The following is a 26,200-nucleotide window of genomic DNA, read 5'->3' on the forward strand; positions in this document are numbered from 1 at the left end:
ATATATATACATATATATATATATGTATATATATATATACCTATGTATATTTGACATATATACCTTAAACTAGTACAATGTTATATGCCAATTATATCTCATTAAAAATATGCATGGAAAAAAGTGAGAAGAAGTTGGATTTAAGGACACAACATCTAAGATGGAGTCAGAAATTTGAGAATCGTCAACCTTTAGATACAAGAAATAGGAAGTGAAGAGGTGTAAAAAAGAGCCTCAAGAAACTCCAGCATATCAACCCTTATGCACATGCCACCCTTCATGGTCTTCCTTACACAAAACAGGTATTCTCATCAGTAAGGGGGAAGACATACATGTGGTCAAAAAGGAAGAGTAATCAGAGGAATTTGAGCACAATAGTAGGATCTTGAAGCCCTATGGAAAGAGTGAACAGGCTATGAGAGAAAGAGTGAACAGGCTATGAGATATTATGATAGATTATAGTCTGAAGAAAAGCAGAACTCAGACTCAGTAGGGCTGTCATGATAGTGACACATCTGATGTAGTCAACAGGTCTGCAGTGTGGATCCTAAAGTGTTGAGGGTGGGAAGAAAGTGAACCAGAGGTAAAGCTATTTAACAAGAGGAACATGTGAAATCAGCTTCATAAAAAGTGTTACAAGTGTTGTTATTCTCCAGAAGAACAAAACAAATCCACAGGAGTCTCATCAAGATAGAAAACAAGAGCTAAGGGCACTCTGGCCTAAGAAAATGCATCTAGGGTCCCCGGTTAGGTCACTGTGGTCAATGTGGTATTGCAGTACCACGGACAGTTACAAGTGTCTTTCCTTCTTATTTTAATTACTATAGGAAAGTGTTTGGATACAGAAAACTCCTGAAGGACTCTGTGTGTGTGTGTGTGTGTGCGTGCAGGAGGGTAAGAGGGGTTGTTGGCCTTAGACTGTCAACGGTGTGCCATCAAACTCCTCATAGCTCTGACAATACAGAGAAATCTGTGTTTAAATCACTCTCTGGTCAATGGTCTGTCACTGTTGATACTCCCTACCCCAGCTTCTCTTCCCACATTGGAACCCACTGGCTGCTACATCACACTTCTCTAGGGAAGGAGACAACCCATCTTCCAGTTCTCTCTAAGCCATTTCACTTCTTCAGGCCTCGTCTTCATGCCTGGGACTATCCAGTTGAAAGCCAAAGACATACTCTACAGGCTGCAGGTGTCTAAGGCCAGGGCCATTGTGGCTGGGGATGAAGTGGCCCAGGCAGTGGACACTGTGGCACCTGACTGCCCTTCTCTGAAAACAAAGATACTCGTGTCTGAAAAAAGTCAGGATGGGTGGCTGGAATTCAAGACATTATTACAGTGAGTATCTGTATGGATTTTCATCAAAAGTGAAAACTGAACCAAACACTTATGTGCAGGTGCTTTATTTGGGAGGTCCGGGGAGTAGAGTGTGGGACTGTGGAGAGGAACTGTGGAGGGAAGAAGAAAAGATTAATACAACAAGAGTTACTGCAGGGAATAAGTGGGACCTTCTGAGAGCACAGAGAATGCCTCTCAGGATTGTTCCAGGAAGAACTGAGAAGCACCTGACTCCCATTGATAGAGCATTGCTGAGGCAGGAGATATCATCTACCCCACACTTCTTGTCTGCATACATGCATGCAGAGTAGGCCCAGAGTTCCATCAATGGTGGCAACAGAGAAGCCCTGGGCTTACAGAGAATCACCCATGGCCCACACTATAAAAAACACTATGTGGGTTGAAAGTCATCCAGAGATGTTCAATGAATGGAATCAGAAGTGAGGCTAAGAGCATGTGAGATAAAACGAGAGATGGTTCATATACTGAGTTTCCAGGCCCCTCTCCCCACCCTCTGGGTCACTAAACCAGGTTTCTTCCTGCAGCCCATGACAGCACAAGCTGGAGGAATTCGTTTGCTGTCACATGTCTGAAATCCCTCCACTGGAGACACATACTTTAGGAAACTCCTAGGGAGAACACAAGCTTTTTCTTTCTAATGACATGCACGGTGTTTAAGATAATTGTCAGAGAAGCAAACGTGAGACCAGCTCCAAGAGGCTTGAAATCAGGACACTAGAGGAGGTGCTGAGAGAGGTGCAAATGCTTGAAGGGATTAATTGATCACCTCCTCTTTATCTAGTATTGTGCTAGGGATCTAAATAATTAAATGAACTTTTGTTGGATTCTTGCTAAGCAAGTCATGTGTTTCCTTTGTGTTACAGTTAACGTCCTCATCCCATTTTATAGATATGCAAAGTGAGACCCAGAGGTGTTAAATAAGTAGCCCAAAGTTACATAGTTGATAAAGTATCAAATCTGAGTGGCTTTTAAGCCCAGGTCTGGGTGACTCAGAATCTCATGATCTTAATCATTTATAAGCCTCCTTTCTGGAGTGGGTTGGCTGACTTGCCCTTGCCAGAATAAGGGAAGGTGGGAAGGAGAGGCCACCAACCACCAGGACATCTGGTACCAGTGTAGATCTGAGAAAGTGACACTCTGTCTCTGTCAGAGGAGCGTCTACCACTCATCACTGTGTGGAGACAGGAAGCCAAGAAGCAGCTGCTATCTACTTCACCAGTGGAACCACTGGCCTTCCCAAAATGGCAGAACATTCCCATGCAAGCCTGGGCATCAAGGCCAAGATGGATGCTGGGTAAGAAGACCCCTTTCTCTTTACAGACAACTACATGACCAGACCTTGAGACTTTTTTTTTTTTTTTTTTAACTCAAACCCAGTTCTCCTGAGATTGGCTACAACCTGGTACTTCTGAAAAGACAGTTGGGAAGGGGGGCAAGAGGGAGCATATGTCAGCATACTGGGTATTCAGTGACCTTCAATGTGACATTTTTATTTTTGATAATGTGAAATCCGGAAACCTCTTTAGGGCTTTGAGCTGCATGCCTACTAGTTTTAATGATTCGCACAAGATTTATATGCAATTTCATCCTATACTGATCCATATCTTTCTTGTCCTTTGAGGTGCTGGTAATCTGCTTTCACGCTACCCACATTCCACAAGGGCACTTTTGTCAGCAGAAAATTACTTTTCAAATTCATTGAAGTGGGAGCTATAATTGGATTAATTAGATGAAATGAGATCTCAGATGCCAAAATTCAGAATTTCCTTCTGCTCTACATCAACCCCATCAGTGGAATCAAAAAATACTGTGCCAATGTTGTTTTGCAATTATAACAAGAGATCTTCAGGGGATTTTTCAGTGGATCCTGTTTACCATGTTCATGTTATTATTAGAACTGGAAAAATATCTTAATGCAAAAGCAAACCACAAAAACCCAAGTGTCCCATCTGCGAATCTGTGTTAACATAAAATTAAATTATTTAACAGAAACAATTGAATAGAAAAGCTATAGTAAAATACAGTTTCTAAAATCGGGTAAGGCAAATCACTTAAATATAACTAAGATATAAATCCCTACCCCACCTTCTAAATTTGTTTCTAATAAGCTATGACCTAATTCTCTTACAGCACTGAAAGTATAAATCATTTTCAGCAAGGGACACATATTATGATGATTCCCGGCCACAAGGAAGTTCTTCATGTTTAGCCTAAATCATTCTTGCTTTAAGATAAGCCTAATAGGCTGACAGCTATTGGCAGGGGAGGGGGCTGCTGGGAGTGGAGGGATTAAGCAAAAAAGGGAAAGAGAAAAATCTCATGGACACAGACAACAGTGTGGTGATTGCCAAGGGGAGGGGGTGGAGGAAGGTATGGGGGGGATAAATGGCATGGACTGAGACATGACTTGTGGTGGTGAACGCACAATATAATATACTGATGATGTGTTATAGAATTGTGCACCTGAAACATGTATAATTTTGTTAACCAGTGTCATCCCATTAAATTCAATAAAAAGGAAAGAATGGCCTCATACCTTTTATTCTTGCCCCCCAAAAGAAATGAAACAAGGCAATTTGTGATGCTTCAAGAATAGAAAACCAGGGGAGGAAGATGGCAGCGAGACAGGTGGGAGTGGAGTCCACTTCCCGCTGCACATGGGTGAAACACCTAGCCGATCTTCCGAGGAACAGAGCGAACAGCCAATGGTATCCCAGCATATATGAAGATTGGAGACCAACAATTGTAGAGAACGTTGAAAAATCAGACAAGTAGGTGGGAGCTGTGAACACCAGTACACCTGCTGTAAGAAGAAACCCACCAACACAGGAACCACCAACAGATAACAACAGAAGAAGCTGAAGTAGGGAGTGGAAGCCACAATAACCTCAACCCAGGACCGATCTGGAAATAGAACTAAATGGTGGAGAAATTACCCAGAACAAACAACTGAACGAGAGGGAGAGAGAGGCCTCAAAACCCAGTAAACACATAAGAATCAGCTTCAACACAACCTGTCCACACCTGCACAACAGAATACAAGATGGGGTGGATGTAGTGACCCTCAGTTAACCAGCGGGATGGAAGGACCCACCAAAGAAAGACCCAACAACAATCAAAACCCAAAGACATACAGAGCCCCAACATAAACGACAGCCCAAGACCAGCGAGCTCAGGAGATTAAGGAGACTGCACCACTGAATCTCGCAGATCTTCTACCATAGAATTTCACACCAGAAACCCGGGGAGTCAGAACAGATCGATTTAAGAAGCAGAGGCTAACCAGAAGAGTCTCACACACAACGGGAAGACAAAGAAACAACCCCCAAATGAAAGGAAAGGAGGAAGCCTCAGAAAGAATACTGAATGAAATAGAGGCAAGTCAAGGAAGAAATCAAAAAGTTTCTGGAGACAAATGAAAATGAACTCACAACAATCCAAAACTTATGGGAAAAAGTGAAGGCAGTCCTGGGAGGGGAGTTCATAGTGACACAGGCCCAACTAAAAAAAAAAAGAAAAAAGACAAAAAGAAAGAAAGAAGCATTTCAAATAAAAAACCCAACCCTACACCTACAAGAACTCCACGAACAACAAAAAACCAAGTCAAGAGCAAGAAGAACAAAGGGAATAACCAAGATCAGGGCAGAATTAAATATGACATGGAGACTACAAGCACAGTTGTAAAACTCAATAAATCCACGGACTGGTTCTTTGAAAAGATAAACAAAATCGACAAGCCCTTAAGCAGGCTCATCAAGAAAAAAAAAAAAAGAGAGAGAGGAGCCAAATAGACAAAATCAGAAATGAAAGAAGAGAGATTACAACTGATACCACAGAAATACAAAGGATTGTAAGAAATTACTATGATGAACTATATGCCAAGAAATTCAAAAACCTAGAAGAAATGGACAAATTTCTAGAACAATATAATATTCCAAAACTTAATGAAGAAGAAGCAGAAAGCCTAAACAGACCAGTAACAGCAGACAAAATTGAAGCAGTAATCAAAAAACTGCCAGCACACAAAAGCCCTGGACCAGATGGTTTCACAGGAGAGCATCTAAGGAAAGCACTTAAGGAAGAGCTTAAGTGCCCTATCCTTCACAGACTATTCGAAAAAATCCACAAAGAGGGAAGACTCCCAACTCTTTTTATGATGCCAGCATCATCCTAATCCCAAAACCAGTTAGAGACATAACAAAGAAAGAAAACTACAGGCCAATATCACTGATGAACATAGATGCTAAAATCCTCAACAAAATATTGGCAAACCACATCCAGCACTAAAAAGATCATACGCCATGACCCAGTGGGATTCATCCCAGGGATGCAAGGATGGTACAATATTTGCAAATCAATACATGTAGTACATCACATAAACAAAAGGAAAGACATAAACCTCATGATCATATCAATAGATGTGGAAAAAGCATTTGATTAGGTACAGCACCCATTTATGATAAAAACACCCAGCAAAGTGGGAGTAGAGGGAGCATTTCTGAACATAATGAAGGCCATAAATGAGAGATGTACAGCCAACATCATACTCAATGGAAAAAAAACTTAGAGCTTTCCCACTAAGATCAGGAACAAGACAAGGATGCCCTCTCTCACCACTCCTATTCAGCATGGTATTGGAAGTCCAACCACAGCAATCAGGCAAGAAAAGGAAATACAAGGCATCCAAATTGGGAAAGAGGATACAAAACTGTCATTGTTTGCAGATGACACGATAGTGTACATAGAAAATCCTATAGACCCCACCAAAAAATTGCTCGACCTAATAAATGAATCTGGAAAAACAGCAGGATGCAAAGTCAATATTCAGAAACTGAAGGCATTCTTGTGCACCAACAATGAAACAACAGAAACAGAAATCAGCTAAAAATCCCGTTTTATATAGCAACAAGAAAAATAAAATACCTAGGAATAAACCTAACCAAGGAGTTAAAAGACCTGTACTCGGAAAACTACACAACACTGAAGAAAGACATTAAGGAAGACACAAACAAATGGAAACATATACCGTGTTCATGGATTGGAAGACTTAACATCATCGAAATGTCCGTACTACCCAAAGCAATTTATAGATTCAATGCAATCCCTATTAAAGTACCAATGGCATATTTCACAGATATAGGACAAACACTTCAGAAATTTATATGGAACCACAAATGACCCCAAATACCTGCTGCAATTTTGCGAAAGAAGAGCAAAGTAGGAGGGATCACAATACCTGATATCAAACTGTATTACAAGGACACTGTAGTCAAAAAAGGCTGGTACTGGCATAAAAACAGACACATAGACTAATGGAACAGAATAGAGAGCCCAGAAATAAACCCCAGTCTATATAGTCAATTAATATTTGACAAAGGGGGCAGCAGCATAAAATGTAGTAAAAACAGCCTCTTCAACAAATGGTGTTGGGAGAGCTGGACAGCTACATGCAAAAGAATGAAAGTTGACCACCAACTTACACCATACACAAAAATAAATTCAAAGTGGATAAAAGACTTAAATATAATTTGTGACACCATTAGTGTCCTAGAGGAGAACGTAGGCAAGAAAATCTCAGATACTTCACGCAGTAATATTTTCACTGATATGTCCCCTAGAGCAAAGGACATAAAGGAAAGAATAAACAAATAGGATCTCATCAAATAAAAAGCTTCTGCACGGTTAAAGAAAACAGCATTAAAATGAAAAGAGAACCAACCAGATGGGAAAACATATTTGCCAATGATACCTCAGACAAGGGTTTGATCTCCAAAATATATAAAGAACTCACAGGACTCCACTCTTAAGAAGGCAAGCAACCCAATTAAAAAATGGGCAAAGGACTTGAACAGACACTTCTCCAAGGAAGACATACAGAGGGTCCAGAGACATATGAAAAGATGCTCAGTATCGCTAGCTATCAGAGATGCACATTGAAACCACAATGAGATACCACTTCCCACCTGTCAGAATGGCCATCATTAAACAAAACAACAAACAACAAGTGTTGGAGAGGTTGTGGAGAAAAGGGAACCCTAGTGCACTGTTGGTGGGAGTGCAGACTGGTGCAACCACTATGGAAAACAGTATGGAATTTCCTCAAAAAACTAAAAATGGAACTGCCTTTTGACCCAGCAATTCCACTGCTAGGATTATATCCTAAGAACCCTGAAATACCAATCCAAAAAACCTATGCACCCCAATGTTCATAGCAGCACAATTTACAATAGCCAAGTGCTGGAAGCAGCCTCGGTGCCCACCAGTAAATGAATGGCTAAAAAAACTATGGTATGTTTACACAATGGAATTCTATGCAGCAGAAAGAAAGAAGGAGCTCCTACACTTTGTGACAGCACGGATGGCACTGGAGAGCATTATGCTAAGCAAAATGAGCCAGGCAGTGAAAGACAAATGCCATATGATCTTACCTTTAACAGGAATCTAATCAACAAAATGAACAAGCAAGCAAAATATAATTAAAGACACTGAAATTGAGAACAGAGGGGAGATGGGAGTGGATTTCAGGGAAAAAGGGTGAAGGGTTTTCAGGAACAATTATAAAGGACACATGGACAATAACAAGAGGTGTGGGAAAAGGGGAGGGAGGTGGGCAGAGCTGGGATGGTGGGGAGGGGTGGGAGGAAAGGCAGAAAAGTGTACTTGAACAACAATTAAAAAAAAAAAAAAGGAAAGAAAACTAAGAAAAAAAGAATAGAAAACCAGTGGTCTATTCAAATGAACTTGAATTTAGCAAAGCTACTTGTTAGAATAATCACTTAAGAGTTTCCTTTATGCATAAACATAGTGGACATTTCCTGACTAGTTACCACATATCGAAAACTATACTATGTTCTGGGGATAAAGTGAAAATGAGACCCAATTATCTGCTCAGTCGTGTCCACTAGGGTCACACCTTCAGAGTGTTCTCCTCTTCTTGAGACAGAAGGTATGGATAGAGAACAACTCCAGTTTATACTTATATACACTTCTACGAGGTATTCAAACATTCAGGCTCACACACTCCTGAGCACACATATCTGCCCTGACTCACACACACATACACACTCATGCTCAAGCTCCATTCACCCCAGCATGCCCTGACATATACGTATGTGTGTTTCCTCTCTTTTATCAGCCTATGGACAGGCCTGCAAGCCTCGGACCTGGTATGGACCATATCAGACACAGGTTGGATACTGAACATCTTGAGCTCATTTCTGGAACCCTGGACATCAGGAGCATGCATATTTATCCATCTCTTGCCTAAGTTTGACCCAGTGGTCATTCTAAAGGTAAGAGAAGATCCAGTTTACACCAGATGGTCAGAGTCAGTCCAAGGTTTGCAGTTTCTTTCAACTCATCTAATTTTTACTAACCCTTGCCCTATAGATAGACAGTGTTCAGTAAGCAAGATGGAAATCTGGCCTTATAGAGCTCATGGTCCAGAGAAGTGGACAAACCCACATACAGATAAAAAGTATATACCAGGAGACAGGCATCATGCATAATTGGTTCACTCGACACACACTTAATGGACTATTGCTCTGGTGCCAAGTATCAGACAGATGGTGGTGAACCATCTATATAGTCCATCTATAGGGAGAGATGGACTATTGGAGGTGATGTTGTGTGTGTGTATCATTTCTTTTTTCTTTTTTTAATTTGAAGTACAGCACAGACTTAAGGTAAAGTGCATTGAATACAATTATTTTAAGTGTACAGCTTGTAAATAATTTATCTATGTTATACACTGTATCAGCCCGTTTGGGATGCTATAACAAAATACCTTAGATTGGGACGCTTAAACAACAGACATTTTTTTTCTCACAGGTCTGGAGGTTAGGAGTCTAAGATCAGGTAACATTTCTCTTTCTGATTTACAAACAGCTGACTTCATTCTGTGTCCTCATATGATGGAGAGAGTGAGCTCTGGTGTCTCTTCCTCTTCTTATAAGAGCACTAATGCCATCATAGGGGCTCCACCCTCATGACCTCATCTAAACCAAATTATCTCCCAAAGGCCCCACCTCCAGATACCATCACAAGGAGGTTATAGCTTCAACATATGAATTGGCAGAGGACATAGCATTCAATCTATAAAAGACACCCATGTGACCACAGCCTTATCAAGATATAAGACATTCCCACTTACGGCAGAAAGTGCTCATGCCACCTCATGCCATTGTCTACACTCCATAAATTAACCATTCTTTTGACCTCCATCACCATAGATTAATTTTGCTTCTTTTTGATCTTCATATAAGTGGAATCATCCAACGTGTAAACTTTTGCACCAGGCTTCTTTCACTCAACATATTCTCTGTTAATACTCTCCTTATTGTTGCACATATGACAAGTTTGCTCTTTTCAAATCCTGTAGTGTTTCATTCTGTGTATCAGTCGTAATTTTTTTCTATCTTATTGTTGATGGACATTAGGGTTATTGCCAGTTTGGGACTATAATCTATGAAGAGTTTTGAAGAATAAATAGGGTCTTTTACTTGTAGAACTTGAACCAATTACCCATGATGCCTGTCTCCTGATATATTCTTTTTAGCTGTATGTGGGTTTGTCCACTTCCCTGGACCATGAGCTCTATAAGGCCAGGGACCATTTCCATCTTGCTTACTGAACACTGTCTATCCATAGGGCAAGGGTAAGTCAAAATTAGATGAGTTGAAAGAGACTGCAAGCCATTAAATAAAATCTAAAAATGGTCTTGACCTGGGAGAAACAAAACAGTGGAAATGGGCTCATTTTGCTTGCAAAAGCACACTCAATGTTGAACTATATGTGTAATGTAGAGTTGGACCATTGACATCCTGGGGCCTCCAGATCTCTGTAAAAGTTCAGGGCCCACCCAGACTTCTTTTTGGCTGGCAACAGACACCTCAGGAGCAAAGTGAGGCATGAATGACATCCTCAATGTCAAAAAAGTCAGGCATCGTCTGCAATCTCTCAGGTGATTCTCTTCAAATGATTGTCATTCTCTGATTTAAACAAATTCTTACTCTGCCTCTTTCCAAACATGATTTGATGTGGCTTCTGTTAAGTGCCATGAGAACAAAAATAAAACAACAGGAAAAACAGATAAAAAAAATTATAAAATCTATTAGGAAAATATAGATTGGAGTTGTGGAGTGGGGAGACTAATAAGAGTAAGAAAGAAAGCAAAATAGTTAATTGCATACTGAACTTCCTGTAAGGCAAGGCAATAAGGGAAATGGCCTGATTTTCATAGCTTATACCAGTTCATCAAGAATACCTGGAGGAAATAATTGCATGATTTACTAATGTTAATCATTTTTTCTAGACATTTTTATCAAGTCATTTTTCTAATAAGTTCTATACTTAAATAAATTCTGTACAAAACAAAGCACGGGGCAAAAGTTGTGTTACATAACTGTTAAGAGCACCAGCTGCAGATGCTCCAGATGCACAACTGGCTGGTTCTGTGACCTTGTGTAAGTTATTTAATCCTCTGGGTCACCATTTTCCCTTCTGTAACGTGGGGATGATAATACAAACTCCATGAGGTTATTGTGAACGTTAAATGAGATAGCACAGGGTGTGGGAGGTATTGGTACTAGCTAAATATTTTTTATCTCATCTGAATATGTTTATTGATTTTAGAGAAAGAGGAATAAAGGGGGGAGAGAGAGAGAAACAGCAATCAATTGTCTCCCTTACGTGCCCTGACCAGCGATCTTCTGGTGTAGGGTAAATTTTAATAGTACTTCTGGGATGTCTATAAGGCACTTTTAACTTTTGAAAGCACTTTTCTACCAAAATTAATCTATTATAAAGCTGGCCACAGGAGATTAAAAGACTTAACCAAAACACATAGCCAATTTGCAACAGCAGTTGATCTCCTTCCCTTGGTGACTGGGGATTTACATAATCCTAAAGCAGGAGGGTCAAACTCATTTTCACCGGAGGCACATCAGCCTGGAGGTTGCCTTCAAAGGGCTGAATATAATTTTAGGACTGTATAAGTGTAACTACTCCTTAACGAGGGGCAAGGAGCTCAGCGCTGCTGCCGGGTGGGAACAAGGTGCTGGGCCAGATAAAACAAGATGGAGGGCCATAGTCAGCCCGCAGGCCTTGTGTTTGCCACCTGTGTCCTAAAGGTATGTTTATGAAAACTAGTCATTGAACTTCCAGGAATAGGCAGCTCGATTTGACAAAAATGTCCCAAATTAATTCTGGACCTTTTCTCTATAATGACAGAGAAAGTGATAGGTGGTCATTTCTCTGTTACTTTTGGCTTAAGGGTCCATGAGAATTGAGGCTCATTTGGCCTGAAATAGACATAGCAAAGAAACTGGGATTTAAATCTAGACACTGCAGTGTCACAGTCCATGCTCATAACCACTATGCATATGGGTAAGTTCAGCATTTGACCTGGTGATCGGCATCTCAGTTGGCTCTCTTTCTCCAGGTGCTGTCCAGCTACCCAATCAACAACCTGGTAGGAGCACCCATTGTTTACCGAATGTTGGTACAACAGGACCTTTCCAGGTGATAGGGCTTTGGGGGTTGGTAAGAACCTCTGGATCTATTGATATTTCCTCCTGCTTCCCTTACTTACACACATTCTCATCTATCTGAGTTACCGAATGAAGTCAACATCATTACCAAAGCACCCAGAATCCAGATCTAGGCATGGGCAGAGTTTGGTTCCAGGAGGATAAGCGGGGGAACAATTACTTCTCTTCTCTTCTTCAGTTATAAGTTCCCACACCTACAGAACTGCTTCAGTGGAGGAGAGACCCTCCTCCCAGACACTCTGAAGAACTGGAAGTCTCAGACAGGACTGGACATTCGAGAGTTTTATGGCCAGACAGAAACGGTACCAGCTCCTAGGGGGAACCATAAGCTGTTCAGCCTGGTGGGCTTCAAAAGTCTCCTTGAATTTCTTTTTTAAAAAAGAGCTACCTTTTATCATGTGCTTATTCTGTAAATATTCATTGAGCTATTTATTCTATTATATTTATCTATCTGTGGAACAGGTACTGAAAATTAAGCAGGGAATAAAACAGGCCAAACTTCTGCTCTCATGGAGATTGCATTCTCATGCAAGTGGGGGAAAGAGACATAGACTAGTAAATATATGACATGGAAGACAGTGAGAACTTCTATGGAGAAAAGTAAAGATAAGTGAGAGGAGGTGAGGTGAGATGAAAGCCTGGACTTTCAAAAATGGTGGTCAGGAAAGTCCTCTGTAGTGGGGTAACATTTTAGTAGAGACCTGAGTTTATCAAATGTGTCAGGCACTATACTAAGCTGCTCATACTGAAGTGAGAGTTAGGAGAAGAACCCACTAGACCCCCACCTCACCTGCTGAGATATCTTCTTGGAACTCTTGGGGCTGCTTGAGCACAATGTGGATTCATTGTGACACTTATCAAAACAACCTGGGGAGTATTTCCCCAGTGCCTCTTACTTGTGACTCTCGGGTCTTCTTCCTCCTCCTTGCACTCTTTTACTCCACATCCTTCTATGGCTAAGGGTCCCCAGTACCCCTGCAGAACTCCCAAGAGGGCTCATGGCAGTGCTGTGATATAGAGGAACTTTGCAAATGTGGCATAGGACAATGCAGTCATGGCAGGAGTGCAGCTTTTCAGAGGGAGCCTTGTTTAGAACATGTTCCCTTGGACACCAGCATCTCTGTAGGAGAATTTATTTCAGGATTCAAACAGAACTGGCCCTCTTATGGAAGGTAATTTAATCCGACGTGGTTTTAAACAACTTTTGGTGTCCATGGTCCCTTAAAAAAGTATGGCTCCCCTTAAAAGGTCTATAATGTGGTTGTTAGTTCCTTTTTCCTGGGGAGTAGTCAATCAGATTGCTTTCCAAACAATTTAGTGTAACACATCGGATGGGGGTTACAGTAAAGGGGAGAGAGCCCAGGAAAGGGGAGGAAGGGAACCACCAAATGTGAGCCATCTTCAGACTGTGTCAGGACCTGCTCTGCTGAATTTTTTTCCTATGACCTCATAACCCTCCTGAAGTTTGCCCATCTGTCTACTGCTTCCCACAGGGACTCACGTGCAGAGTTTCCAAGACAATGAAAGTCAAGCCTGGCTGCCTGGGGACTGCGATTCCCCATTACGATGTGCAGGTTTGTTTGGTGCACTCAGGAGGGAGGGAGAAGGGGGAAAACACAAATTTTTCAGTAACTTATTTATTACATTTTTCATTTAGGAAAAATAATGAAAAGAAAGATATTAAAACAATATGAAAAGGGAGGAAGGAAGGAAAGGCGAGAAGAAGGAAGAAAAGAAAAGGGACCTTTTTATATTCTTACTGTGCAGAGAAAAACACTCTGAATAGCCAGCAAATTAGTTGGCTAGTTAGTCTGATAAATATATACATTTTTAAAACAAAAATAGGGGTAAATTTTAGCATATCATTTTGTTACTTGCTTTTATTGTTGAACAATCTTGGGTGACCATCTTCCTGAGTCAATTAATGCTGACATGTGCCATGATTTTTAATGACTATATAATAATTGATAGTGTGCTTCCACCACTGTTTATGCATTTTGTTAATCAATAGATGATTTTTAAGATTTTCACTGGTAAAAACAACACTACAATGAAGATGTTGTAGCAATACCATATGATCTCACCTTTAACAGGAACCTAATCAACAAAACAAACCAGCAAGCAAAATATAACCAAAGACACTGAAATTGAGAACAGGCTGACAGTGACTAGAGGGAAGAGGGGAGGAGATTATAGGGGAAAGGAGTGAAGGTTTTGCAGGAACAATTATAAAGGTCACATGGACAATAACAAGGGGGGGGGGTGGAAACAGGAGGGAGGTGGGGAGGGCTGGGGTGGTGGGGAGGGCTGGGGTGAAAAGGCAGAAGACTGTACTTGAACAACAATAAAGAATGTTAAAAAATAAAAGAAAAAGAAACTTCCAATAGTTTACAAAGTGATTGTATCATTTTTCATTCTAACCCACGGTGTGTGAGATTTCCAGGTGCATCACAATTTAGACAACATTTGGTACTGTTGGTCTTTTGAATTTAACTAATATGGAGGGTATCAAATCTTGGTTTTAATTTTAAGTTCTATGACAACTTAATATTTTGAACATTTCCTCATGTGTTTATTTTCCATTCATAGATGGTGTTTTATAACATCTTTTGTAAAATTTTCTGTGAAAAACTTTTACCTACTTTATTGATTTTTTTTTTAACTCAGTTTGTTGTGTTGTAGAGGTTTTTATAAATCTGGATACCAGTCCTTGACACAAATATGATTTGCAACAATTTTCTATGTAGCTTGCCTAATTCTATCCCTAACAGTGTCTGATTTGAGCAAATGATAATAGTTTTGAGGAAGCCCCACTTGTTATTTTAAAGGTTTCTGATTTTAGCTTGCATGTTTAGATTTGGGAACCATCTTAACTGGTTCTTATTTAGGTATATTTTGTGTATTTCCTGAGGTAGGGTTTGATGTTTATTTTTTTCCTCTATAGATATCCAGTAACCGTTATTTAATAGATTTTAATCCTCCATTGAATTGCTTTGAAATTTTTATATTAAAAACATGAAATTATAAAAAAAGATGTTGTAGCTAAAATTTTGCTCCCTTCCTTTATTATTTCTTTAAGCTAAATTCCAAGAAGTAGAATTTGTGTATGTGTATCTATGGTTCTGTGTATAGATATGCAGACCTAGAGTATAAAAATTTATATTCTATTCAGTGTTACCTATGATTGCCTGCTCTAACTATGGTAACCAACTGCGGTGACTTTATGGAACTCTTTTTGTAGTACTCTATTTCATTCTGATAACAGTTCTGTGAAATAGGCTGATATTATTTCAGGTTCCCAGATGAAGGCATTGAGATGTATGAGGGGGGACCCGGAAAAACAGGATTGCCTTCTGGAGGGCAGCAGGTCCGTTGTAGTACAGGCTTCCCGTGCTAGATGAGTGTTCTAGGAACCCATCTATATCAGCATACCAGCTGGCATTGTTGTGAGAGACTGCATTCAGCTTCAGCGAATTTTTTTTGAAGACTCTTTTAACACATTTGCCCATTTCATGATTTATGAGCACATTTGCCCACATCGCACTGAGTATTTAGCATTTTGTAGCCCAAAATGGCATAACCCCCATGACCCACCCTTTCTATTCACCTGATCTCACCCCATGAGACTTTTTTCTGTTTTGTCTCCCTGGATGAAAAAAGGCCTGAAAGGGAAATGTTTTGCCTATGTGGAAGAGGTGAAGCAAAAAAAAGCAAAAACACTGAAAGGCATCAAAATCAATGAGTTCAGAGAAAACTTCCAACTTCTGGCCAAGATGGAGGCATCGGTGGATACACTGTGCCTCCTTCAACAACCAAAAGAAGGACAACAACAGATTTAAAAACAAGAAACAAACAGAACTGACAGAAAATCAAACTGCATGGAAGTCTGATGACCAGGAATTAAAGAAGAAACATTCATCCAGACCAGTAAGAGGAGTGGAGATGGGCAGCCGAGTGGGGAGGATTCACAACAAGGTGGCTGCTGGAGGACTGGGGCAGGTGAGACAGAATCTGGTGGAGTGGGCAGTACCACATTCTTGTACGGATAAACTGGGAGGAACAACTGGGGAGCGAGTCAGTCTGAGCAACCCAGGGTTGCAGTGCAGGGAAATAGATCCTCAAAGCCTCTGACTGAAAAAACCTGTGGGGGTTGAGGTGGCAGGAGAAACTCCCAGACTCACGAGAGAGTTTGTTGGAGAGACCCACAGGGTCCTAGAAGGTATACAAAACCACCCACATGGAAATAAGCACCAGAAGGGCCGAATTTGCTTGTGGGTAGTGGTGGAGGAGACTGGAAGCTGGCGGAGAGCTGAGTGGGCCTCATTGTTCCCCCACATACAGCACCACGCACAGTGACGTAGGTTGCCGTGCCCTGGTGAATACCTAAGACTCTGCCCTTTACTATGTAACAGGCTTGCCAGGACCAAAAAAAAAAAAAAAAGACCCAAATGAAAGAACAGATCAAAACTCTTGAAAACACTGGTAATCAGGATGCTCACAGGATTGGTTCAGTATGGTTGCAAAATAGAGGAAAAAGTGAAGAATATGCAAAGCAAAATAAAGGGAACTAACAGTGAAAGGAAGGAAACTGGGACTCAAATCAACAATTTGGAGCAGAAGGAAGAAATAAACATTCACCCACAACAGAATGAAGAAACTAGAATTTAAAAAAATGGGGAGAGGCTTAGGAGTCCCCAGGACAACTTTAAACATTCCAACATCCGAATCATAGGGGTACCAGAAGGAGAAGAGGAAGAACAAGAAATTGAAAACTTATTTGAAAAATTAATGAAGCAGAACTTCCCCAATCTGGCCAAGAAAATAGACTTCCAGGAAGTCCAGGAAGCTCAGATAGTCTCAAAGAAGTTGGATCCAAGGACACACACACCGACGCACATCATAATTACATTAGCCACGGTTAAAGAGAGGGAGAGAATCTTAAAGGCAGCAAAAGGAAAGGAGAGGGTTAACTACAAAGGACTTCCCATAAGACTATCAGCTAATTTCTCAAAAGAAACCTTGCAGGCAAGAAGGGGCCGGAAAGAAGTATTCAAAGTCATGAAAGGCAAGGACCTACATCCAAGATTACTCTATCCAACAAAGCTATCATTTAGAATGGAAGGGCAGATAAAGTGCTTCCCAGATAAGGTCAAATTAAAGAAGTTCATTATCACCAAGCCTTTATTATATGAAATTTTAAAGGGCGTTGAAAAAGAAGATCAACAATTTGAACAATAAAATGACAACAAACTCACCACTATCAGCAACCAAACCTAAAAAAAAACAGAAACAAAAACGAACTAAGCAAACAGCTAGAACAGGAATGGATTCACAGAAATGGAGATCATATGGAGCGTTGTCAGTGGGGAAGGGAAGGGGAGGTGGAGAGTGGGAAAAAAGGTACAGGAAATAAATAACATAAATGGTAGGTAGAAAATAGACAGGGGGAGGTCAAGAGGAGTATAGGAAATGTAGAAGCCAAAGAACTTATATGTATGACCCTTAGACATGAACTAACATGGTAAATGCAGTGGGAGGGTGTGTGCAAGGTGGAGGGGAATAAAGAGGGGAAAATGGGACAACTGTGATAGCATAATCAATAAAGCATATTAAAAATGAAAAAAATTGATGAGTTCAAATAACTGTTTTTATCCTTGGCAAAAACATCTTGATAGGTGTATTGCATCCAATGGAGAGTACTTTGAAGGTGACTGAAGTTTAAACATGAAAGAATAAATGCACAATTTTTAATAAATAAATTCCAGTTTCTTCTGGGTTACCCCCTCATAAAGTTTAAGTAGCTCACAGACAACAAGTAAGGTAGTAGCAGAGTCGTAATTTGTGTTTTGACCTGTCCGATATTCGATTCCCTGGGCCTCAAAGACAATGGGACAGTGTTATGTTTCCTGAGCTCCTAAAGCCAGAAGTTTCCCGAGTTCATCTGGTTCAGCCTCAATAAGGGCTTCACCTAAACCATTCCAGGCAGAGGGATTAGAGATTTGGGCTTCAATCTCTTGGCTTTCTTTGCTGTCTGGTTCTTGTTTTCAGTCACCGCAGGAGCAAGAAGGTCTCCACTTGACCACCTCAGCTCTTCCATGGTGCTATCCAAGGCACCTCCTGTTATCTAGATCATTCTTCTGATCATTCTTCCAACCTGCTTCCTCCTCCAGGTCATAGATGACAAGGGCCATGTCCTGCCCCCTGGTGCAGAAGGAGACTTGGGCATCAGGATCAAACCCATAAAGCCCATAGGCATTTTCTCTGGCTACGTGGTAAGAAATGTGTGCTCCTCTACCTTTGTTCCCTGGTGGAAACATGGGGCTCTAAGATGAGTGGGAGCAGGCCCCAAAGTCATGAACTTACCAAGAGGCATTGGCGAGGAGTATCCAGTGTCTAAGAATGGGCGCTTTTCCAACAGAAAAGATGGGCAATTCACCCCTGCCATCCTCAGCCTATCACTAAGATCTCATTTGAAGAATTATCCTCAGTTAGATACATCTTTCCACCCACAAGAAATGTTTCATAACAGAAAGCTTATTGACCCTGAACTATATATGGCAGCATTCTCCAAAGGGCAGCCCTGTGCCTCTACCAAGTATCATCTGTCTACTCCATGCCATTGATCCTCTTTAGAGCCATGTTAGACATGTCACATTGAGGCTTCACCATATATTTGGAGGCATTCCTATCTTCAAAGCTTGGACTGCTAGAAATAGACAATTCTTGAGTCCTCCCTTCAGAGGTGAGGATGGTGAATCAGAGATTATAAGACTCATTCAAACCCAGTTCAAATAATAAATTCACTAATAATAGTTACTGTCATTTATTGTATGCTTAATACATGATATGCACAGTCCTGAAGCACTTCGCATACATTAAACTCATTTAATCCTCCCAACCCTACTCCACTATTTAATGTGTGAGCAAGTGACTGATCTCTCTTAAGTTCCTAATCTGTAAAATGTGTACTATAATATCTCATAGCATTCCTATGGCTATCAAAAGGTATTAATATTTGTGAAACACTTAGAACAGTGCTATGTAAGAGTATGTAAAAGAAAAGAGTTACTGGAGATGTCAATTATCACTCACATTATACAGATGAGGAAAAATGAGCCCAAGAGATGAGGGCACAGCCACACCACGCACTTCTGCAGGTATTTCCTGGGTGCTGTCCCATTCCACTTTTACATGCCAGTGAGGAAGCTAAGGCATGGGATTCTCCCCATTTGACAGTACAGGAAAGCAGAGTGACTTATGGCCCACAGAGATAATGCCAGCAGAGGCTGAATGGTGACCAGGAGAAAGAGTCAAGGTGAGGGTCAAGAGATTTGACTTTAGGTCACACCTCTGTCATTTGCAATGGCTATTTGGCTTTGGACACATCTCTTGATCTCTCTGGTCTTCAATACCCTTATTTTCCAAATGAAGAAGTTAGCTGATGAACTTATGCCACCTTCAAACCCAGTGACTGAGTATCCATCAGGGAGCCCACACTCCTGCACTTGAACAAGATACAGGGATGCACTAACAAGGGGTGAACCCCCAACCTTCTCACTGTTCAAAAACAAGTGCTATGGTTGAATGGAGGGTCCCAGCCATTGCAGAAATATGCCCACTGGTGGGGCCCTGGCGGCTTGCTGGTATATTTCTAGAACTTTCAAATCTAACAAAAAGCCGAGAAAAATGTCTAATAAAACTTGGTCCCCTTAAACTGTGTCATGGAATGGAGCAGGAGTTAGGCTGATCATTGAAGGAAAGGTGGAATCAGTCAGGAAACATGCCCTAGAGCATGGGTGAATGAATGCATTAATATTATCCCTTAGACTGGAACCAGGGGAGCAGGGAAGAAAGAAGCCCTGGGAGGAATAACTGAAATAAAGGGTGGGGAAAATCCAGTTCCACTTGGGGGCTGGGGTTGACAGATTCAAGCTGTAAAGGGCACAACCTGCACATCTGTTCATAGAAGCCCTGGGACAGAGGATTTAGGCTTTGTAGTTACAATGACTGTCTTTCTGTGGTCACCAGGACAATCTGGAGAAGACAGCAGCCAACATACGAGGGGATTTTTGGCTCACAGGAGACCGGGCCATCAAGGATCAAGACGGATATTTCCAGTTCATGGGGCGGGCAGATGAGATCATTAACTCCAGTGGGTGAGCTTGGTTTCTGGGATGGGAAGGGTAATCTGGATCTCTATACTGACTGATTCTAGACCTTGCGTCTTGCCTAGAGGTTGGGTCCAGTCTTCTCTGAAGGGCCGGTTCTTCTACAGGTACCGGATTGGACCCGCAGAGGTGGAGAATGCACTGATGGAGCACCCTGCTGTGGTGGAGACAGCTGTTATCAGCAGTCCAGACCCCATCCGAGGAGAGGTGATGGGGAGCAGCAGCCTGGGGGAGGGCAGATTTGGGAAACAAGGGCATTTAGTATGATGGTTAAGAGTATGTACTCAGAGGACTAGACAGCCTGAGTCAAAATCTTTACCCTACTCCTTACTAGCTGTGTGACCTTGGGCAAGTTACTTAGCCTCTGAGCCTCAGTTTCCCATCTGTAAGTTAGCAGTTATTGTGATGATTAAGTCAATGAATGTTTGTAAAGTGTTTGGAATAAGATCTAGCACATAGCAAGCACCTCACAAGGTCTAGTATTATTGGCACATCAGTCAAAATCTGATCCCTGACCAGAAGAATAGAGGAAGGATTTAAGAAAAGAGATAGAGCCCCTAAGCCATGGGGTTTACACTTAGAATATGAGAAAGATAAAGGACCATTTATAATGCCAGGGCCATAGAAAAAGATCCAGAGAAAGTCTAATGGAGCTTGGTGTATGTGTGGAGAACAGTGAAGGTGCAGAGGTGTGAGTCAATGTCCAAGTACATTTCTGCAGGGTGCAAGTTGACAATATCATGTCTGTGTCAGGTATGGGACTTACTGCTTTTCTGGGCACATTACATTGAGGATGGTCCTCATTTACTATGCACAGGTTCACCTTAGGTGGTTACCTTTTACAGAAAACAAAAGAGAGGATGTTGCTAATTACATCAAAAAGGAAGGAAGGATATTTGCAAATGTAAAGGGAAAGGTGGCTGAACTGGTTGCACTAGTCCTTGGAAGGTTTAGCATAGATTTTAGGAAGTTTCTTCAAAGATATGCAGTAAAGGGTTTGCTGCCTCAATTTAGGGTGAGGGAGTTTTAGCAAAAAGCAAGTCTCAAAGTGGCCTAGGTACAATGCAGGCCTGATTCCCCAGGGGAGAACCTATCCATGGGTGTGGGTCCTGTGTGCTGGACCTCACTTTCCACTATCCTTCCTGAGTGGGAGCTGGGCCCATGTCACACAGAACGATCTCCTATAACATATCACCATAGAAATCATAGGATCCACTAGGCAAATTGGACTCAGAGAGGACTCTGTACTGGGAAAATTCTTTGTGCCAAGCATAGAGCTAAGCCAGGCCATTTATTATTTCATTGTACTTCCCATGAATTCAGTACCACAATTGGATCTCCATTTTATAGAATATAAATGTGCAAACTGTGCTTTGAAGAGGTTAAAGAAGTCATTTGATTTATGGTCTTCAGCCTTTCTTTTCTTCTCTTCACTTTTATCTAGTTTCTCCCTATAACTCCCTATTGTTCCTGGACTATAAGGTGATCCAGGTCTCACCCTACAATCTTGCATACTCATCCAATAACCTACTTGAGAGAGAATTGGACTGTTGACCACTATTATCCCCAGTTTCTCCCTTTCCCTGGCCCCCAATATCTGGAGGTACATTTGCGAGGTTATACAGGTGGTGGTTATAGTGGAAGTGTTAACACTTAACATATCCCAGGAGACGATAATCACTCTGATCCCTTCTCTCTTGACCCTGATCCTTGTCACAGGTGGTGAAAGCATTTGTGGTCCTGGCACCACAGTTTCTGTCCTATGACCCAGGCCAGCTCACCAAGAAGCTGCAGCAGCATGTGAAGTCAGTGACAGCCCCATACAAGTACCCAAGGAAGGTGAGATTCAGGACTCCCCAAACCTGAGGAAGCAGAGATGACCTCTTCTCATATTTCCCTCTTCTGGTTGTGGATAAGGACTCTAATTTCAAATCTGCCTGCCTATGACCAAGAAAGCCCCAAAATACAATCCAGCAACTATTATAGATGCTTGAAAGTTGGCCTCAACATTCAGCTCACTCTCCTTGAAAGTCAAATGCTCCCATAAAAACAACTTCTATCCAGTATCAGGTTTATATTCCTACTCTCTGCACCAAGGTCTTGCTATATTACTCAGGATTCTCTCACCTTCAGGGGAAAATAATCCAACTTAAAGTCCCTTGCTCACACAATTGTTGAGTCCAGGATGGATGAAGCCTTAGTCATGGCTAGTAACAGGTATTCAAATGATGTGGTCAAGGATGGCTCTTTCACACCTTGATTCTCCTTTCTGTATTGACTTCATTTCTTGAAGTGCTCTCTCTTTGTGATGGCTCCCAATAGCTTCACACATATATTTTTTTAGCATTTAAGCAAATCCCAGTAGAAGAAGAACAGCTTTTCCTTCAAATGTCCCAGAAAATCTTCAAGTTGATTCTCATTGGATCACTTTAGGTCATGTGTCCATTTTTAAACCAATCCCTGTAACCAAGGGATGAAACACTCTGAGTGTCCAGTTCTGGGTCATATGATCACCCCTGGATAGAATGCAGGAAGATGGGAGGAAGAGCTACCCTACATCCAGGACATGGACTGAGTGAGGGAAGGGTGGATCCCTGTAGGAAAATGCAAGTGCTGTTATCAGAAAAGACAAAACCATAGAATCTATTACATATGTTTTCAGCTATTTTCACTGTGGGGTGGGGAACTAAGGCAGAGAGGTGAACATGAAAGAGGGACCCAGTTTTTGGAGTTGGGTACAGGATAGGAGTTTATCCCAAGGAAAGAGTTCATCTATTTTTCTTCCTTCCTTCCTTCCTTCCTTCCTTCCTTCCTTCCTTCCTTCCTTTCTCTCTCTCTCTCTCCCTCTCTCTCTCTCTCTCTCTCTCTCTCTCTCTCTCTCTCTCTCTCTCTCTTTCAAAGGTGAGAGCAACCACATTAAGCCTAAAACACCTCAGATTCTCATGTAACCCAGATACTCACTGAGAATTTGTCAGCACAGGCTATTTGACACTGGTGGGTTTCTGAGAAGCATACTCTGGGAAGGAGATAAACGTGCAAGAGGTTTATTAAGGAGTTCTTTGGAATGAAAGAGGAGAGAAGGTGAGGAAAAGAGCAGCATTGAGCAGAAGGTAAAGTTTCAATGTGATGTAGTTTCAGTGGGGGCTTCAGTCAACCCCATGGGGAGTTTTGAAACTAGGACAACCTTTCAGAGTTTCCTAAGCAGCAGCAAGGAGGAGGGTCTTTACAGCCTATGTAGGTCGGACATGGACACAGCCTACCCTGTGTCCATGGGATGTGGCTGTGGGAGAGACAACTCACCATAGCAGCTGCATTCCCCAAAGGGGCCTGGCATTGGGAGAGTTAGTCTTTCATTCCTGTGTGTGTGTGTGGGGGGGTGGTTCTGGGAAGGACATCAAAGAGTCCATCACACAGACTTCATCCTCAAAGTGATAGTGGCTCAGTCTAGCAGTCTCTTGAAACAGACTGTTGCATTCACCTCCATCACTTAACAATCACTGTGGGCCTCGGTTTTCTTATCCATATGATGGAGATCATGGTGTTACTCCTTCACAGATTGTTAATAAAACAGTTAACATTTGTAAGGTACCTTAATAAGAATTTAATAAGTATTTTAAAGAGACTAGAAAACCAATCACACCAAGTATATTATGAATTTTGAATTACAACTGAATATTTCTGAAGATCCAGTGGAGAGGTCCTATCATACAGTATAACAGTATATTATTACTCAATAGATGTGTCTTTTTTCATAAGTCTCCCCTCTAGAATGGCCTGGGTAGCAGGTTATTCCCACCCCCCTCTCCTCCCAGAAACCACACAGTTTTGCTCCCTTCTTCATGATATGCATATTTGTTTTCTTCTTAGAATTAAATCTGGATCTCCTCTGTGGTTTTCTACTACTCTCTTCCTATACCCAAGGACCAAAGAGTATATATTTTAGGTCACACTGTCTTTGTGGCAACTACTCAAATCTGCCTTGCAATGAGAAAGTAGCCAGCAACAACTGTAAATGAATAGGTATAGTTGTTGTTTCAATAAAATTTTGAAACAGGAGAAGGACTGGACTTTGCCCACAAGCTAGTTTGCCAACTCCACTATTCTATCCCACTATGATTTTAATAAACTCTTTCCTTAACAAAGTTATTCTTGCCTCATGGCAAGGAAGCTGCTAAGAAGATACTTTTTCCATGTCAGTATCCCTATTGTCATTGCATTTCTTTTTTTTTTTAATTTTTAAAATATATTTTATGTATTTATTTTTATTTTGTTTTAATTTTATTGTTGTTCAAGTACAGTTTTTTGCCTTTCCCCCCCTCCACTCCTCCCTACCTCAGCCTCCCTCCCTTGATCCCAACCCCCTTGGTTTTGCCCATGTGTCCTTTATAGTTGTTCCTGAAAATCCTTCCCCTTTTACCCACATTATCCCCTCCCACCTCCCTCTGGTTCCTGTCAGTTTGTTCTTTATTTCAGTGTTTCTGGTTATATTTTGTTTGCTTACTTGTTTTGTTGATTTGGTTCCACTTAAAGGTGAGATCATACAGTATTTGTCTTTCACTACCTGGCTTATTTCACTTAGCATAATGCTCTCCAGTCCCATCTGTGCTGTCACAAAGGTATAAGCTCCTTCTTTCTCTCTGCTGCATAGAATTCCACTGTGTAAATGTGACATAGTTTTTTGATCCACTCATTTGCTGATGGGCACTTAGGTTCTTCCAGCACTTGGCTACTGTAAGTTGTGCTGCTATGAACATTGGGGTTCCAAAGAACCTATGAACCCCAATGTTACCATTTTTCTTCATTTTGAACCCAAAATCATCTGACTTCCAGAGCAATGCTCTGGCAAGCTGGACCATATAACCAGAAGCCTCAGTGAGTTCTCTTTGTTACCCGTATCTTAGGATTCAAGAATATTAGAGATGGAAGGGTCCTCAGAATCAAACATTCCTTCCCACAGGTGAGAAAGGTGAAATTAGAGAGGATTTTTAGTTCTGCCAAGGACATACCAATAGGAAGTAATGGAGAAAATTCAAAACCAGGCTTCCTAACTCTTAGCTGTCTACTGTGTGTAGTCTATATTCATAACCACTGCGAATATTTTGGAGCATTTACCCATGCCAAGAACTCAGCCTGCATAACCTCATTCTATCCTCACAACAACTCAACAAAGTTGCTGTTATTTTCCAGTTTACTCAGTGGGAAAATTGAGTCTCAGAAAAGCCTAGTGACCATTCAAAACCAGGTAAATGGTAGAGAAGAGAATAGAGCTCAGAGTCTGATGTCAAAGCTTAGGTGTGTGACTACTCTATTATGTCAGTACACTGCACTGCTTCCCCCTGTCCTAGAGTGTGTCAGAGACCAGCTGACTGACTTTTATGTCCTATTCTGATCATTTTCTCCTTTTTCTGTCCAAGAGCACTTTCTGAACTTTCTTATTTGCACAGGGGACTCCCCAGGAGTCTTCCAGGCTCAGTAGTCAGTCACCTGGAGCCTCCAACCTCAAGAGCTTCCCCTTACCCTAGAGAAATTTCTCAACCCTATTGAGGTCATGGATGGCCAACCCTGGACTGATTTGTCTCAACAGATAGAGTTTGTCTTGGACCTGCCCAAAACTGTCTCAGGGAAAATCCAACGGAAGAAGCTTCAAGATAAGGAGTGGAAGAGGTCTGGGCCAGCCAGGGCCCAGTGAAAACTGCAAGGAGCTTTTCTTTTGGGCCTTTTCCTTATTCATCTTCCATTTCCCTTTGGGTGATCTGCCTTCCTATGGAGATATGAGATTCTTTATAACAAGACATCTGATTTTTGTCTTTCCCTGGTTATTAGCTCAAAATCTTGCATTGTTAGATGTTGAAGGAAGAAACGGAGGGCAGGACTGGGAGTGAGGAAAGGAGAGGGGAACAGAAAAAAAGGAATAAAATGAGAGAGAGAAGGATTAAAATAGCAATTAAGAAAAAAAGAAGGAAACTGGGATGGAGGCAGGGAGGAAAGATAAAATGAATTGTAGGGAAAGAAAAAAAGAGAAAGAAGGAGGGAGGGAAGGAGGGAGGGAGGGAGGGAGGGAGGGAGGGAGGGAGGGAGGAAGGAAGGAAGGAAGGAAGGAAGGAAGGAAGCAGATAAGAAAAA

The 26,200-nt window shown here is 41.4% G+C and overlaps 1 protein-coding gene across 1 annotated transcript in view; it reads left to right on the plus strand.

The window, feature by feature from the left end:
• The window catches only part of LOC112304838 (acyl-coenzyme A synthetase ACSM2B, mitochondrial), a 34,590-nt gene extending 8,622 nt beyond the window's left edge, over window positions 1-25,968 (plus strand). The window contains exons 4-14 of the mRNA XM_024560514.3: window positions 1,131-1,338; window positions 2,510-2,653; window positions 8,495-8,651; window positions 11,801-11,880; window positions 12,088-12,211; window positions 13,403-13,483; window positions 18,080-18,181; window positions 19,938-20,065; window positions 20,185-20,284; window positions 21,797-21,916; window positions 25,662-25,968. Coding sequence (XP_024416282.1) covers window positions 1,131-1,338; window positions 2,510-2,653; window positions 8,495-8,651; window positions 11,801-11,880; window positions 12,088-12,211; window positions 13,403-13,483; window positions 18,080-18,181; window positions 19,938-20,065; window positions 20,185-20,284; window positions 21,797-21,916; window positions 25,662-25,766 — 1,349 coding nt within the window. The 3' untranslated portion in view covers window positions 25,767-25,968. The remainder of the gene's footprint in view (window positions 1-1,130; window positions 1,339-2,509; window positions 2,654-8,494; window positions 8,652-11,800; window positions 11,881-12,087; window positions 12,212-13,402; window positions 13,484-18,079; window positions 18,182-19,937; window positions 20,066-20,184; window positions 20,285-21,796; window positions 21,917-25,661) is intronic.
• Window positions 25,969-26,200: the final 232 nt, after the last annotated feature.

Source organism: Desmodus rotundus, chromosome 1 (genome assembly GCF_022682495.2).
Source record: "Desmodus rotundus isolate HL8 chromosome 1, HLdesRot8A.1, whole genome shotgun sequence".
In the NCBI taxonomy this organism is placed as follows: domain Eukaryota; kingdom Metazoa; phylum Chordata; class Mammalia; order Chiroptera; family Phyllostomidae; genus Desmodus; species Desmodus rotundus.